A 17,131-nucleotide genomic window follows, 5' to 3' on the forward strand; every position below is an offset into this window, starting at 1 on the left:
GACCAGGGCTTGAACCTGTGTCCCCTGCATTGGCAGGAGGATTCTTAACCACTGCTCTACCAGGGAAGCCCCTAAATTGCAGTTTTTAAGACCCCAATACACTCTTTTCTTATTTGCAGCCTTCTGTGGTTTTCTGGTTGATACTCCATGTTAAGACAATGAGTTCTGACTTTCCACATGCCGTGAACCAGCATATGAGTTCGCCAACCCAGGCGACATTAGACTCACAGAGCTGCCCAGATTAGCACAGTGAATTACAGAATCTTGGGCTAGGGCATCCAGAGTAATAAGTTCAACCTGACACAACATTTTACTCTTGGTGGAGGAACCTCAACATCTTTTCTCACAATTTCTCCCCAGATTTTTTTATCATACGAATTAGCAAGTTCTTTTTATTCTTTCTGGGATAATGCTTCTATTTCTTACTCTAGAAATTCTAAACAAGAGCTTGCTGTTTAGTCACACGTGCATTTGCTCACTTAAGTGCCTACCTTGTGTCAGGCACTGTTCTAGGCACTGGAGGAAGAACAGTGTTCAAGACAAAGTGTCTGCCCTCAAGGAACTCACATTCTATTAGGTGAGAACAGAAGAAATAAACAAATCTGACGTATAATATGTTGCGTGGTTCTGGGTATGATAAATATCTCCCTCTTTAATTAACCAAATGCTGTCAAAACAATCATCCCATCATGAGGTCTTTCTATTCCTCATCCCTCTTAAATTGTTGTATGTCAGCAAGCACCCAGCACGCCAAGCTTTGCCCTTGTGAGCAGGTGGCTGTTTAATGACTATGGGTACCATGGACCGCTGGCGTTTGAAAATCATGGCCCCGTCTGTGCCCATTAACCTATCCCAGGGCCTATTGCTTACAACCTTCCTTCTGGTGCCAATTTCTATATGAAATAAAAGTTTTTGTTTGCAAGCACATTGAACTGTTACAGAAACCTACTTGGGTTAACCAAAGCCAAAAAGGAGTTTGGTGAAAGGAAACTGGATGACTCATGAACTAGAAGAGCACAGGGCGGAGTCAAGATGGCATACTAGGAGGACGTGGAATTCGCGCCTCTGCACAGCTAGGGTACCTACCAGGCACCGGTGGGGAACCACGGACACCTAAGGGGTCAGGAGGAACCCCCAGCGACCTGGTAGGATGTGAGCGCTGGGGGGAGGGAGGGGGGAGGAGAAGTGGAGGCAGGAGAGGACGGGCACCCCTCAGGGGCGGCAGGGGGAGGGGAAGGGATCTCAGGCCTGAAGCAGGAAACTGGGAGGGCGGAGGATCAAAAGGGAGCGTGGCCAGGTTTCCCCTGCCCACTTGGGCCCCGGGGAGCCTGCTGAGATCCCGGGCCTGATCCTCTGCCCACCAAGGCCCCCTCCAGCCACGCGGGTCCTGAGGGAGTGGGAGGGAGGGAAGGGGGAGCACACGTAAAGGCTGGACCTCCAGGATCGGCACCCCTGAGGGGTGGCTGGAGGAGGGGAGGAGTTCCTACACCCAGTTGGACCCACTCATGGCTAGGGGTCCAGCGGGGACGGGGAGACCCTGGGGGGTACCATGTGGGGCTGGAGGGCGGAGGAACGGAAGGGAAGGTGGTCAGCGCTTTCCCTGTGCACTTAGGCACTGGGGAGCCTGTTGGGCTCCCAGGCCTAATCCTCTGCCCTGGGAGCCGCCCTCTTGCTGTGCAGAGCCCAAGCCCCTCCTCTACACACCCCCGCAGGGCCCACCTCTACACTGGGAGACCCCCTCCAACGCGCTGAGCCTAAACTCCACCCACACCCCCTCACCCAGGGCCTTAGCTCCCAACTCCGGAACTCCGGAGACCCTCCTTTGGAGGTGCGGCCTCTCCCCTTCCACACAGGTGCTAAGCAGGGTCCGGGCCCCACCCCACGCCTGAACGTCACCCCCCAACCGGCTTAGGTCCCGCCCCACCCTAAACCCCACCCCTGCCTAAGTTCCACCCCTGTCTAAACTCCACCCCCCATGGCCAAGGCTTTTTTTTTTTTTTTTCTGTTGTGGTTTTATTTTACCTTATTGCAGTTGTTTCAATTACATTTTTATATTTTTTACCTTTCTAATTTTATTTTGTTTTTTATTCTTTGTTATTGTATTGCTCTTTTTTTTTTGCCATGCCACACGGCTTGTGGGATTTTGGTTCCCAGGCCAGAGGTCAGGCCCAAGCTCCTGTGGTGGGAGCTCCAAGTCCAAACCGCTAGACTAACAGAGAACCTCATGCCCCAGGGAATATTAATCAGAATGAGGCCTCCCAGACGTCATGACCTCAGCACCAAGACCCAGCTCTATCCAACAACTGCCTACAAACTCCAGTGCTGGACATCTCAGGCCAAACAACCAGTAAGACAGGAATACAGCTCCACCCATCAAAAAAAAAAAAAAAAAGTTACAGACAAAGGAGCAAGGTAAAAAGTTACAAGACCAAATAAATGAACGTGAAATAGGCAACCTACCTGAAAAATAATTCCGAGTAATGATAGTAAGGATGATCCAAAATCTCAGAAATAGAATGAAGAAAATAAAAGAAACATCCAACAAGGATCTAGAAGAACTAAAGAGCAAACAAACAGTGATGAACAACACAATAACTGAAATTAAAAATACTCTAGAAGGAATCAATAGCAGAATAACTGAGGCAGAAAAACAAATAAGTGAGCTGGAAGAGAAAGTGGTAGAAATAACTGCCAGGGAATAGAATAAAGAAAAAAGAATTGAAAAGAATTGAGGACAGTCTCAGAGACCTCTGGGACAACATTAAACACACAACATTCAAATTATAGGGGTCCCAGAAGAAGAAGAGAAAAGAAAGTGTCTGAGAAAATATTTGATGAGATTATAGTCGAAAACTTCCCTAACATGGGAAAGGAAATAGCCACCCAAGTCCAGGAAGTGCAGAGAGTCCCATACAGGATAAACCCTAAGAGAAACACGCCAAGGCACGTATTAATCAAACTATCAAAAAATTAAATACAAAGAAAAAATATTAAAAGCAGCAAGGGAAAAATAACATACAAGGGAATCCCCAGAAGGTTAACAGCTGATCTTTCAGCAGAAACTCTGCAAGCCAGAAGGGAGTGGCAGGACATAGTTAAAGTGATGAAAGGGAAAAACCTACAACCAACATTACTCTACCCAGCAAGGATCTCATTCAGATTCGATGGAGAAATCAAAAGCTTTACAAAGCTACGAGAATTCAGCACCACCAAACCAGCTTTACAACAAATGCTAAAGGAACTTCTCAAAGTGGGAAACACAAGAGAAGAAAAAGACGCACAAAAACAAAATCAAATCGATCAAGGAAATGGTAATAGGAATATACATATCAATAACCACCTTGAATGTAAATGGATTAAATGCTCCAACCAAGAGACACAGACTGGCTGAATGGATACAAAAACAAGACCCTTATATATGCTGTCTACAAGAGACCCACTTCAGACCTAGGGACACATACAGACTGAAAGTGAGGGGATAGAAAAAGATATTCCATGCAAATGGAAATCACAAGAAAGCTGGAGTAGCAGTACTCATATCAGATAAAATAGACTTTAAAATAAAGACTGTTACAAGAGATAAGGAAGGACACTACATAATGATCAAGGGATCAATCCAAGAAGAAAACATAACAATTATAAATATTTATGCACCCAACATAGGAGCACCTCAATACATAAGGCAAATGCTAACAGCCATAAAAGGAGAAATAGCCAGTAACACAATAATAGAGAGAGACTTTAACATCCCACTTACACCAATAGACAGATTATCCTGCTTTGGGTAGTATAGTCATTTTCACAATGTTGATTCTTCCAATCCAAGAACATGGTATACCTCTCTATCTGTTTGTATCATCTTTAATTTCCTTCATCAGTGTCTTATAGTTTTCTGCATACAAGTCTTTTGTCTCCTTAGGTAGGTTTATTCCTAGATATTTTATTCTTTCTGTTGCAATGGTAAATGGGAGTGTTTCCTTAATTTCTCTTTCAGATTTTTCATCATTAGTGTATAGGAATGCAAGCAATTTCTGTGCATTAATTTTGTATCCTGCTACTTTACCAAATTCATTGATTAGCTCTAGTAGTTTTCTGGTAGCATCTTTAGGATTCTCTATGTATAGTATCATGTCATCTGCAAACAGTGACAGCTTTACTTCTTCTTTTCTGATTTGGATTCTTTTTATTTCTTTTTCTTCTCTGATTGCTGTGGCTAAAACTTCCAAAACAATGTTGAATAATAGTGATGAGAGTGGACAACCTTGTCTTGTTCCTGATCTTAGTGGAAATGGTTTCAGTTTTTCACCATTGAGGACAATGTTGGCTGTGGGTTTGTCATATCTGGCCTTTATTATGTTGAGTTAAGTTCCCTCTATGCATGCTTTCTGGAGGTTTTGTTTGTTTGTTTGTTTGTTTCTGCTTTATAACAAAGTGAATCAGCCATACATATACATCTGCTCCCACATCCCTTCCCTCTTGCGTCTCCCTCCCTTCCACCCTCCCTATCCCACCCCTTCAGGCGGTCACAAAGCACCGAGCCGATCCCCCAGTGCCACGTGGCTGCCTCCCACCATCTATCTACCTTACGTTTGGTAGTGTATATATGTCCATGCCTCCCTCTCACTTTGTCACAGCTTACCCTTCCCCCTCCCCATATCCTCAAGTCCATTCTCAAGTAGGTCTGTGTCTTTATTCCCGTTTTACCCCTAGGTTCTTCATGACATTTTTTTTTCTTAAATTCCATATATATGTGTTAGCATACAGTATTTGTCTTTCTCTTTCTGACTTACTTCACTCTGCATGACAGACTCTAGGTCTATCCACCTCATTACAAATAGCTCAATTTCATTTCTTTTTATGGCTGAGTAATATTCCATTGTATATATGTGCCACATCTTCTGTATCCATTCATCCGATGATGGACACTTAGGTTGTTTTCATCTCCGGGCTATTGTGAATAGAGCTGCAATGAACATTTTGGTACATGTCTCTTTTTGAATTATGGTTTTCTCAGGGTGTATGCCTAGTAGTGGGATTGCTCCTTTTGGACCCACCTCCTAAAGAAATGGAAATAAAAACAAAAATAAACAAATGGGACCTAATGAAACTTAAAAGCTTTTGCACAGCAAAGGAAACCATAAACAAGACCAAAAGACAACCCTCAGAATGGGAGAAAATATTTGCAAATGAAGCAACTGACAAAGGATTCATCTCCAAAATTTATAAGCAGCTCATGCAGCTCAATAGCAAAAAAACAAACAGCCCAATCCAAAAATGGGCAGAAGACCTAAATAGACATTTCTCCAAAGAAGATATACAGACTGCCAACAAACACATGAAAGAATGCTCCACATCATTCATCATTAGAGAAATGCAAATCAAAACTACAATGAGATATCATCTCACACCAGTCAGAATGGCCATCATCAAGAAATCTAGAAACAATAAATGCTGGAGAGGGTGTGGAGAAAAGGGAACACTCTTGCACTGCTGGTGGGAATGTGAATTGGTACAGCCACTATGGAGAACGGTATGGAGGTTCCTTAAAAAACTACAAATAGAACTACCATACGACCCTGCAATCCCACTACTGGAGGGTTTTTATCATAAATTGGTCTTGCATTTTGTGGGACCTCAACATTTCTGATCACGACAGAGCCAGGTCCTCTCCTCCATCTCACGAACCTCCAACCAAGCTTTGAAGCCCAGCCTCAATGTTCTGACCCGACGACGGGGACAGCAGCTCTCTCTGGGGGCCAAGTTGGACCAGGAGGTTACTGTCTCCCCGACCCAGGCCCTAAGATGACATCAAAAGGATGGAAGTTTCCAGTTCATGCTGGAATGTGGGTTTTCCAGCTGAGTCAGATGGAGCCTGTTTCTATGGCAGCCATGCTCCACCCCTGCTCAAGGGTTTGGGTAGACAGAATTCTTAACTGAGAGTATTTTCGCTACCTGTCAAACAAGCAGGAGCCTGCCCAGGAAAGAGCAATAAAGAAAAACCCCTAAGCCCAGCTGGCTGAGCGCCCAGCCTTTGGATTCTAGGTTCTTGGACAAATGGCCCCCTGCTATGTAGTCAAGTTGCCATCACCACTCTCCATCTGGGTAACACAGGAGCTGGTTGAGGAGCAGGGAGGGGAGTCGGGGCCATGCTGAAGTAGCTAGCGTCATGGAAACAGGACAGACTTGCCCTTGGTGCTCCCTGGCCAAGGGAGCTGAGAACTTAAGTTTCTCAGCCTCTCTAGGCTGCATCAGTAAAATGGGAATGAGAAAAAGACACCAAGAATGAAGAGCACCTAGCACAGCCAAGACATACAGCTCCTCGGTGGGACCAAGCACAGTGATTTGGGGAAAGGAGGAGGGGAAGGGAAGGGCAGAGAGAAGAAAGCCCACAGATCGACCCCGCCTTCCCCAAACTGCCTGGAAGCAGAGCCCACAGGCCCCAGGCTGGCCCCTCCCCTGGAGACTTGGCCAAAGTGTCAGACCAGGAAGTATCATTACGTCACTGGGCATTCAGGGGTTAATGATGGAGAGTGGACAGGACCCCGGTATTTAACTAATGCAGAGACGCCTTGAGATCAGAGGCACCCCTGCTGACTTTCTTCTCCTGCAGCCCAGCTCCTCTACTCCCTGCACCCCTCCCCTCCCCCCAGAATGAAGCTTCCCCCTCTTCTGACCTTACTTTGCCTCATGGGTAAGTAACCTTCCTGCCTTTACCCCTCCCACGCCCCAGCTAGGAATCCCCAACTCCCTGGAGGCCCCTGAGCTGGGCCCTGAGGACGGTGTGATTGGACATCCTGAGGAGGCCTTCCCTGGTGGCGCAGTGGTTGAGAGTCCGCCTGCCGATGCAGGGGACAGGGGTTCGTGCCCCGGTCCGGGAAGATCCCACATGCCGCGGAGCGGCTGGGCCCGTGAGCCATGGCCGCTGAGCCTGCGCGTCCGGAGCCTGTGCTCCGCAGCGGGAGAGGCCACAACAGTGAGAGGCCCACGTACCGCAAAGCCATCACTAGTCAGTGGAGAGGGGGGAGAGGGGAAGACTGGAGCCTGGATGGCCCGGTGGGGCGGGGGAGAGGGGCTGGCAGGGATCCCAGACAGCACATGAGCTCCTGCCACCCCCGCTCCATCCCTCACTTAAGTTTGCATTTTGGGCTCTAACCTGCCCGGGTCAGCAGCCCCCCATTGCTGCATCATCAGGACCTAGAGGAATTTGGGGAAGTCCAGGTGGTTCGGAAGCTTATCCAGTGACATCTGATGGGACTTGACAGGGACAGAGTTCCTGCGGGGATGGGGCTGACACCTGGGAAGGTGATCAGGAAGGGTTGGGACCCGGGAGGATGAGTGGGCGGTATTCTGGGAGCTGGTGGAAGGAGAGCAGGAGGGGGGGTCACGTGTGCTGACACGACGCGGGTGAGGGCTAGGGGATCGAGGTGCGATGATGTCGTGGGGATATTATTACTGCTTAGCATTGTTATTATTGGGAATGAGGTGCTTAGGGAGGTGAGGTTACCTAGACAATCAGAGAGATGTCTGGACTCAGATTTGGGGGCACATCAGGGGCAGCTGGCTGCAGAGGGTGGGGCCCTGGGGGATCTGACCTCCTCCACCCTCCCTCCCAGCAGTGGCCCTGGCTGTCGGGAACCTGGTCCAGTTCGGGGTGATGATTGAGAGAATGAAGGGGCGGCCTGCACTGCAGTACAATGATTATGGCTGCTACTGTGGTTTCGGCGGCTCCCACTGGCCAGTGGACCAGACAGACTGGTGAGCAGGCGGCCCAGCAGGTGGAGCACCCCGCTGGAGGATGCAGAGGCTGGGGGAGCATCCTGGGGGATGGAGGAGCTGGAGGAAGCATCCTGCGAGGAGGGAGGGGCTGGGGGCACCTAGAAAGTTGGGGCCGACCTCCACTTTGAGCCCCTTTGGGCACTGAGCCCCCCAGGCAGCCCCTGGTCCTGCCCAGCCTGGTTCACAGGCCCCTCCAAGCCAACCATGACCCTTACAGGTGCTGCCACGCCCATGACTGCTGCTATGGGAGTCTGGAGAAGCTAGGCTGTGAACCCAAATTGGAAAGGTATCTTTTCTCTGCCAGCAGGCACAGCATCTTCTGTGGTAAGTGAACAGCCCTAGACTCCCCCAGATACAAGGTTGGGGGACAGCTTCAGCTAGGAACCCTCTCCTGATGGAGACCCTTGAGCCTGGTCACCTGGGCTGGGGCGGGGGTGGGATCTTCCATCATCACTGAAGTGGGGAGAGACCTGTCCATCTACCCAGATGCTCCTGTGGCACCCAGGCTAGAGAGCACGTGACCCATCAGCTCCTGCCCTGACCCCAAGCACTTTCCCCAGCCAGAGCCCTTCCAGCTCCAGCCTCTGGGGAGAGGAGCAAAGGGGGTAGAGCTGAGCCAGGCCCCAGAGCAGCTGTACCCACACAGCCCTCCCCAGGGCCTGGGTGGCAGCTAGAGGCAAGGTTCCCAGGGCAGAGCCTTGAGGGCAGAGCCCCAGACAGAGAGAGCTGGAGCTTGGATTTGGGACAGCAGACCCTGATCCCAAAGGCTGACTGCACCGGCGCTCATCTTTGCCAGGCCCAGTGCCCACTTGGACCAAGTAGCTTTCCTCTGGTCCCCGGCCTGGGGAAGCAGCCTGCTCCGAGTCAGAGTGCGGAGGGCTCCACGCAGCCCAGCCCCGTGGAGGGAGCTCAGATCAGAGAACCAAACCTTCTTCCTGCCGCAAAGCCAGGAGCAGCCTGGAAGGAGGGCAGGCCCAGCGTGGGGCACAGCAGGAGGGTCTAGGAGGGTCAAAGAAGACTCAGCTCAGATCTCTAAGGTCTGTCCTGGGGGAGACGCAGAACGAGGACCAGAACCACTGGAGGCAGATTTGGTTCAGAGTTGCCTGTTCCCAGCAAGGCAGCTTTGACAGGTAGTAAGCTCCCCATCCCTGGGGGTTCATGCAAGGCTAGGAAGCCACCTGTTAGGGACGGCACTGAGAGGGGAGGTGTTAGGTGAAGAGGGACACCGGGTCAGGGAGTCACCTACCCATCGTATGTCTTTGGGCAAGAGACGTAACCCCTCAAAAGCCTCTACTTCCTCATCTATAAAATGGAGATAATCACTCACTTCCCTGGCTTAGTCCAGCTTCTGGTAAGAACCCCCCAAAGGAGCTGACATGGCTGTTAAGCCCCCTCCAACTCTGATTTCTGCTGAAAGAGCCGGTGAGAGCAGAACCCGGATGGGGAATGAGGCTGACCTTTGCGAAGGACAGTGAGGAACCTGGACACTTCTGAGCTGGGGGATGTCTTTGTGGGGACAAAAAGGAGCCAGAACCACTCAGGGCAGACAGAGGCAGTGGAGGGAAGAGGAGGCTTTGGGGCCCCTGGTGCCTTCAGAGCTGACGCCAGTTCTGCTCCCCAGGCAGGGTGTGGCCACGTGTGGAGGGGGAGCCCTAAAGTTAACGCTAGGAAAATGGGCTCCGTCCACCCTGAGGGAGATAGGCACGGCCGAGCAGGCCCCAGTTGCAGTCCCTCTGGGGCACGCTGAGGCCATCTGGGGTTGATCTGCTGTAAACTTCCCAGTTTTCCTCTCTGGTTGATGGCCGCCTCACTATAAGTAACGCATTACATGGGAGAAGGAGTTGCCTGGAAATGCCCTCTCCCTGGGCTGAGGCGGACGACAGTTAGTGAACCAGATGGTCTCCCCATGGGGGAAGGGGCTAAGGGCAATGGACTGGGCTTGGGAAAGAACAGGAGAACAAACTTCCAGGCTTCCCAGCATCCTGGGCCCCAGCAGGCCCTCCAGTACTCTGCCCTTTCTCTCACCCATCCCTGGAACATCCCCCATGAGAATGGGCTTCCAGCAGAATGGGGCTGAGAACAGGGACCCCAGAGCAGTCCCCTGCATGTCTGAGAGTGGCAGGACCGAGGCGCCCAGGCCCTGACTCACCTCGTCCCATCCAGCTGGCAGAACCACCTGCCAACAGCAGACCTGCGAGTGTGACAAGAGGGCTGCTCTCTGCTTTCGTGACAACCTGGGCAGCTACAACTGCAAATATGCCCATTACCCCAACAAGCTGTGCACCGGACCTACCCCGCCCTGCTAAGGCTGTGCTCCACTACTCCCCTGCGGCCCCCTGCCCTCCAGCTGCTGGAGCCCCAGACCTCCAGAACATTGGCACCAGAGCCCCTTCCTCTGGAAAATTCCTTTGCTGCAAACCCATCCCTCCCTGAGAGCTCCCAGATGAGGAAGAGCCATGCCTGGGGGCCCTTTAGCACCCAGAAGATTCTATAACCCACCCCCTGGGATCTCAGTTCCCTCTTCGGAATATGTGAATGATATTTTCCCATAATTCTAATACTGATCCTCAGATTCTATCATTGTAGGGCTTAATTAGTCTGCAGTTTCATTCATTCATTCATTTTTTGAGCACCCACCATGTGCCAACAATGTGCTAAGTACTGGGACACAGCGTGGGTCTGACATGGGTGGCCCCTGTGCACGGTTCTGACATTCTGTCCTTTTAATTTCCCATTACAGTGAGTTTTTGTGATTCTCTTTTTCTAGCATTCCACCATCTTATCCAAGATAATAATGGCAACCTCTAGAAGGAATGTTTCTGGCCATATGGCATAATGTGAGAAGCACACAAAATACCAACCTAAAAATATTGTCCCCACCATGTCATCAGGCTTCAAATCCCTCCCATTAGAAGACTGGCTCAAAGTGAAAAGAAGCTCTCAAATCACCTTTTTCGAAGCCCTCCTTTGACAGATGGGCACCCGGGGCTCAGAGAGGGAAAGGTCTACCTGAAGGGGTGTCCTCACTCCCATGCCAGTGTGCCTTCGTTTCTTCATGACTGGGTATCAGTCACTGACACTCTACCCCTCTGGTTGTCATCTTGGACAGCCTAGGGTGCCCAGGGAAGGTCAGCTGTGAGGATGCCCAGGCCAGGTCAGGCTCCTGATACAGGGAGGGGAAGAGGAAAGGTTTCAACCTCCAACACTCTAGGGCCAACTCTGGAGCCAATTTAAAGCACCAAAGGATTCCCATCAAATGGAATGCAGCCTATCTGGGAAGCAATGAACTTCAGCAGATTCTACTCCTAAATATAGATACATCTCCTCTATCTATAATATGCTAATAAAATCTTCCAGGATTGGGATGAGCCTATTCAATGAGATAAAGCATGTAAAAAAGCACTGCACAAGTGGTTGAGAGTCCACCTGCCGATGCAGGGTACACGGGTTCGTGCCCCGGTCCGGGAAGATCCCACGTGCTGCGGGGTGGCTGGGCCCGTGAGCCATGGCCGCTGAGCCTGCACGTCCGGAGCCTGTGCTCCGCAACGGGAGAGGCCACAACAGTGAGAGGCCCGCGTACAGCAAAAAAAAAAAAAAAGCATTGCACAGGCAACGCTCTCAGCGGCCAGGTAATAAACATCCACTCCCTTTGTCCATTTCATGGCACACGTGCAACTTTCAGGACTTTGAGGGCAGGAAAGAGCCTGAAACCATCAAAACGATGATCATCATACATTTTAAAAGGTGAAGAAGTTCTGTGCTAGCAAAACAAACACAAACAAAACACGAGAGGGGCAGATGTGCGTGCTTTGTTGCTGTGACTTGACTCAAATCCTTGGTGAATAATCACCAGGAGACCAGGTCTTAAAGCACAGGATGTGTGGGTGGGGAAGAGAGCACAGTTTTTGTTGGGAAGAGTGGTCCTGAGGCGCCCTCTGTTGTCCATTTTGTTCAGGCTAATAGGTGGAAACAAATTTGGCTTAAACCTGAATTTCCCTTTATCGTGGGGGCAAAGTATGTTTCTGGGCTAGTGAAACCGGTCCCTTCGCACTTTCAGTAATCATATGCTCAGAAATAATCAATAAGTCCTTACAGACATCTTAGAATGATGGTACGACTGCATACACCAGAAACACAGGAAGAAGGAACTGACCTGGGGGAGATGGAGAGAGGTGGTGCTCTGGGCATTATGGATTCAAGGCAGCGATGGAAGGAGTACCTTGTGATGTTACAGTTGCTTAACCATCTGACAGGGTGAAAATTGGAACTTAAGAACAAGCCCCGGTGCAGCCTGTTTTTCGAAGAATCAATAAATATTTGGTGAATGCAACAATGATTCTGTCTAAATCCTGTTTGTGTGTGTCTACAGTACACACGCTTGATTGCCAGCGCAGACTTGGTGGAAAAGGCTGAAAAAAGGAAAGGAGAGCCCTGAACTTGATGTCGGAGCTTCCAGGTAGAGCCCTCTGCTTTGCCAGTTAGCAGCGGTGCATCTGTTCTAGACCTCGCTGCTCAGGGAGCTTATTAGAAATGCAGAATCTTGGACCTGACCCCAGACCCCCCAGTTAACAAGACCCCCAGGTGACTCGTGTGCACACTGAAATCCAAAAAGCGCTGATATATGGCCACAGACAGCCTCAGTGTCTGCACTTGTAAAATAGAACAATGACATTTCCCTGGTAGGTCGATTGTAGCAAGATTTCAATAAATTAGCATGTGTGAATGTACACAAAATAATGCCTGGCCCATTATAAGCATCCCATAAATGAATGAATGAATGATAGTCATAATAACAAAAAATACCTAATATTTATTAAGCATTTGGCATTCACCAGGCACTGTTTTAAATGCTTTATGTTTATTCATTTATCGAATGAATGAATGAGTGAATGAATTAATGGATGAATGAGGCATGGGGACTAAATCAAGGCTGGGGAGGGGACTTTGTTACCTGAATGTTTCATAGCTTGCGTCTCTAACTTTGATGATAGGATTTGGATGGTTTTTGCTTTTGTTCCCACTTAGCCCCTAACAAAAGCTATGAACCAAGTGTTCGATTAAATAACTTGCTGAGTAAGCGATTAGAAATCAAATCATGTTGGAATTCCAGAGTTAAGTCCAATTATTATTTCATGGACATTCGTCCACTTCTTTAGGGTTCTTCGCAGTGTCACTGCTGGAGCACTGAATACTGTATTAAATTCCATTCTTTCCCTCAATATGCTTTCATTCAAACCATGCTCCTGGCCCCTTGCTGAAACCTGGTGACGGAGCCAAATCTGATGTGGCCAACCTACAGACAGACAACACCAATTACTCTACACTAGTAAGTGTCGTAATAGAGCTAAGATCAGGCTCTCAGGACCTAAGGTTCTTCAGCCCTCCGTTCTCCATCCAGTCTCCATCCTGTCCACAATGCCAGCTTCATTTTCCCAGAGATTGATTTCCATCATATCACTCTTCTGCCCCTGAACCATCAGTGGCTCCCCATTGTCCACCAAGCCCTGGCATTCAAGCTTGGTATCATCTGCTTTTCCAGACGCATATATTTCTCTATGCTCCTCACCACTGCCAGAACCTGCCCACCTGTTTTCACACCTCTGTGCAATAGCTTCCTTCCACCCGGAAGCCCCCCTCTCACAGGCTCCTTATCACCACATTCACATCCGTGTGCTTTGAAGGCACATCTCAAATGCCACCTTTCCCATGATGCTTTTCCACTTGGAGAAGATTTCACCCTCCTCTGAACAGCCAAGCAATGTGTTTATACTTTTCTTAGGGATACTTACCGCAGCTATTTGGGCTCTTGTTTTGGGTTCCTATATGGTGAAGGCAGACTGCCCTGGGTTCAAATCTATGATCTTGGACCCATTATTTATTTCCTCATGTGTAAAACTGGGATGGGACCATCAGCCTCACTGGGTGGTTTTAAGGTTTAAATGAGATAACTTATTCAAAGTGCCTGGAGCATCATAGATGCTCCATCTGTGCTAGGTCACTTTGCTTTTTTTTTGCGGTACGCGGGCCTTCACTGCTGTGGCCTCTCCCGTTGTGGAGCACAGGCTCCGGACGCACAGGCTCAGCGGCCATGGCTCACGGGCCTAGCCACTCTGCGGCACGTGGGATCTTCCCGGACCGGGGCACGAACCCGTGTCCCCTGCATCGGCAGGCGGACTCTCAACCACTGCGCTACCAGGGAAGCCCCACTTTGCATTTTTGTCTCCCCTATTGAATCCATCACATGGTGGACGCTAAATAAATATCTGCTTAATTGAATCCACAGATACATGATAATTGCGATTATTTTACAGAAGTAGCATCATACACATGATAGATACTAATTTATTTGAATAGCCCCTTGGCCCACTACTCTGAGTGCCATTTTTTATCTTAAATGGACAAGTGTTTGGAAATCATTAACCTTCAGTGCCCTGATCTGTTGTCCCACAGAGGCAATGAGGTAAAATTGGCTGGAGAGAGGGTACATAGCACTCTTCCTGGAGGGCTGTTACCTGTGATGTGTTCCAAGGTCAAAATGCACATACAGGAGCAGACATTTTATGACAAATTTTGGTTTTATCTCAAGGCCAACATGCACTTTCTGTGCATGGCAAACAGGTAACTTTAAACCTGGGGGTTTCAACCCTCTTTTCTCCTAGACAACCATAAGCAGTTAACAAGAGGGGACACGGGAGCAGCCACTTTCCCTCATGGTATCTCCATCTTTGGCACCATAAATTGTCACTCACCCAGAGTAAGCAAGGCTATAGCCTGGAGGAAAATGTAAATAATAAACTGTGTTCTCTAATTATCCCCTACATGGCCTGAGGACACTTCCGCCCTTACAGACTCATCCAATCTCACGGGTCACCGAGACCCAGGCAGGAAGCCCCAGGGCCACCACCCGGCCCAGCAGGCGGCCCGGGCCCCAGCTGAACCACTGTGGGATGGAATTAAGGTGGCCACAGAAGTCTTCCAACTGGGGGAGGGGACACTTACATCGGGACAGCACTCTGGTCCTAGCAGATCTTTCAGAAAGATTCTCAGCTGGGTTAACAGAGTCCAGAGTCTGGGCCTCGTGGGCTCAGGAACTGGATAGCATTTGTGCACCCAGAAGTCTCTCGGTCACGGAATGAGGCAAAAATCACACAGGGAGGACAGTGACCAAGGGGGATCGGCCTTGCCAGAAGCTGGAGAATTCTTCCACCCAGGGTGGTACTGGACACTGTTCAGTGCCAAGATTCTGCAGAAACAATCCAAAGGCTGCTTGATGAGCACAAACATAGAACAAGAGCGAGCAGGGGCCTCGAGGCCAAAGTCATGAGGCCGCAGCGAGGCTGGTGAGATGGCAGCAACCTTGACCTGTGACTGGCCCTGGAGCCCTGGAGCCCGGCGCGAGCAGCGCCCTGCTGCACGCGCCCAAGGGTCCCCTCCCTCTGGGTTTCTGTGGCCACCCTTCCCCCGCCTGAGGACATCTTCCAGGTGAATCCGTGCAGTCACCGCTGCCCACGTGCGCCTGGGGGAAGGTGCTCCCTCCTGGAATGGGATCAAACCAAGCCCCCGGGTTCTAGGGAAACCCCAAGGTGGCAGCCAAAAGACAGCTGCTCTGTATTTAGACAACTACGAACTATCAGAGACGTTCTTAGATACCAGGCAGAAATCTGAGGGACGGCCCTGCCAGTGTGTGCGGCGGCCATACTCCCCTGGACGGAAGCTACAATCGGCTGCTTAAGCTCAGTGAGATCCCAGACGACCATACACTGGAAGAACGTGCACATCTTCTGTGCCAAGGTCTCTAAGGAGGACATTTCCCAGCATGCTCTCCGTCTCATGCAAACGGCGGTCAGACAGTGACAAAAACAACTTGAAACTTTCTCTTTAAACTAGAATTTATTGGTATACAAAACTCCATTTCATAGATAAAGTGGCACATCTTTGCAGCTTCTATTGCACCAAGTATTGAAGATTAAAAACACAAAAAAAGAAACATTTGGTTTTGAAAACACTGCAAATAGCCAAGTACAGTACTTTGGTAAATAAAAAATAAAATGGTTCAGAGTAACAGAATCTGAGGAAAGAAACATCCTGGAGGAAATGAACTATGGACATCAGACAATGGTCACATTCCCCCCGTCCAGCTCCACAGATAAGGCAAGACTTGCTAAGTCTATGGATCATGACCCCACAGAGGTCTTAAATATCTCCGGACTGCAGTGAGGACAAGTATAGTGCAATTAGAAAAAGGAGAAGGTGGCTGAGCCTGTGAAGGGCCCTGTGTTCTCCACAGACCCATCTGCCCTCCTTCATAAAGGGGATTAACACCCACCAGCACTGCTACATCAGCAAGAGGAACACGGAGGTTTGACGTCCGACTCCTGGCCCTTTTCTTCTTCTCACGGAGCTCAGTGCTAGTGGCGGACGCTGGAAGGGTAGCCAGGGAGGCCGAGGGCCCATCTCCCCAAGGAGAATGAACCATGAGAGGAGCCCACCCCCGCATTCCTCAAGTTCTGGTTGAGGGACCTGCCAGGGGATCAAACCACAGGCTGAGGTCTGTGACTGTGCTCGAACAGCTGCCACAGACGGCTGGCAACAGTGAGCTGCTGGATGTCGAGATGCAGAGGATGAGGGGCAGACCACCGGGGTTTCGCCCAGCGGTCATCACCTTCCAGGGCTACAGCACAGCGAGCAGGGGTAGTTCCGGGACCAGGGGCACGCCCTGCTTAAACCAAAGTCACCACGCAGAAGTCCGCGCTCTTACAGAAATTATTCTCTACTGGTACCAGCCCCTTCTCGAGTCACTTTGCGAGGATGCTAAACATTTTACTCAAGCTACAAAGTAGTCTGAACTAGGAGAGCGAGGCTCTAGAAGGTAATTCCTCAGAGGCAATGGTTAAGAGCCTGAGGTTTTTACAGGGAACGTTACCTTGGACGGACGCAGCCAAGCAGTCAACGAGGCCCAGCTCCTCCCCGGAGCCGGGCCCTGTGGGCACCTCCTGAGTTCCGTACGGTGCAATGCACTTCGTGACTGGTGCTCAATGTCTCCACTTCAATCCAATTATCCATTCCCCTTCTTGCATGTGACAGCAGGAGATCTGCTATCTTTACATACACCGTCGAGATCTTCAACTTAACAACATCAATGGAAAAATACAATTTGTTTTAGAGTCAGAAAAACACATCCTGTAGAAAGTGCCATTATTAAATCACCTCAGAACAACCGTCGGAAGGCCCCCAGGTTTGAGCAACGCCTGTTCTGAAAGCTGAGATGGACGAAACAGTGAATAATGAAAATGTCAAAACACAAAAACTGCATCAGACTCTGAGTCTAAAGGTTTGCTCTAGATAGAGCCTTGAG

At 49.7% G+C, this 17,131-nt stretch overlaps 1 protein-coding gene across 2 annotated transcripts; it reads left to right on the plus strand.

Annotated features, from left to right (window-relative positions):
• Positions 1 to 6,651: 6,651 nt before the first annotated feature.
• On the plus strand, positions 6,652 to 10,082 carry LOC308612338 (group IIE secretory phospholipase A2-like; the record flags this gene model as incomplete). Of its 2 annotated transcripts, none has more annotated exons than XM_081224786.1 (4): positions 6,652 to 6,691; positions 7,614 to 7,755; positions 7,994 to 8,100; positions 9,940 to 10,082. In XM_081224786.1, 4 exons carry the CDS (start codon positions 6,652 to 6,654, stop codon positions 10,080 to 10,082), a joined length of 432 nt encoding a protein of 143 aa, XP_081080912.1. The 2 variants fall into 2 exon arrangements, with proteins under 2 accessions (XP_081080912.1, XP_081080913.1); XM_081224787.1 differs by having other exon boundaries at positions 7,617 to 7,755.
• Positions 10,083 to 17,131: the final 7,049 nt, after the last annotated feature.

This window comes from Mesoplodon bidens (assembly GCF_964165515.1).
Source record: "Mesoplodon bidens genome assembly, chromosome: 2".
In the NCBI taxonomy this organism is placed as follows: Eukaryota; Metazoa; Chordata; class Mammalia; order Artiodactyla; family Ziphiidae; genus Mesoplodon; species Mesoplodon bidens.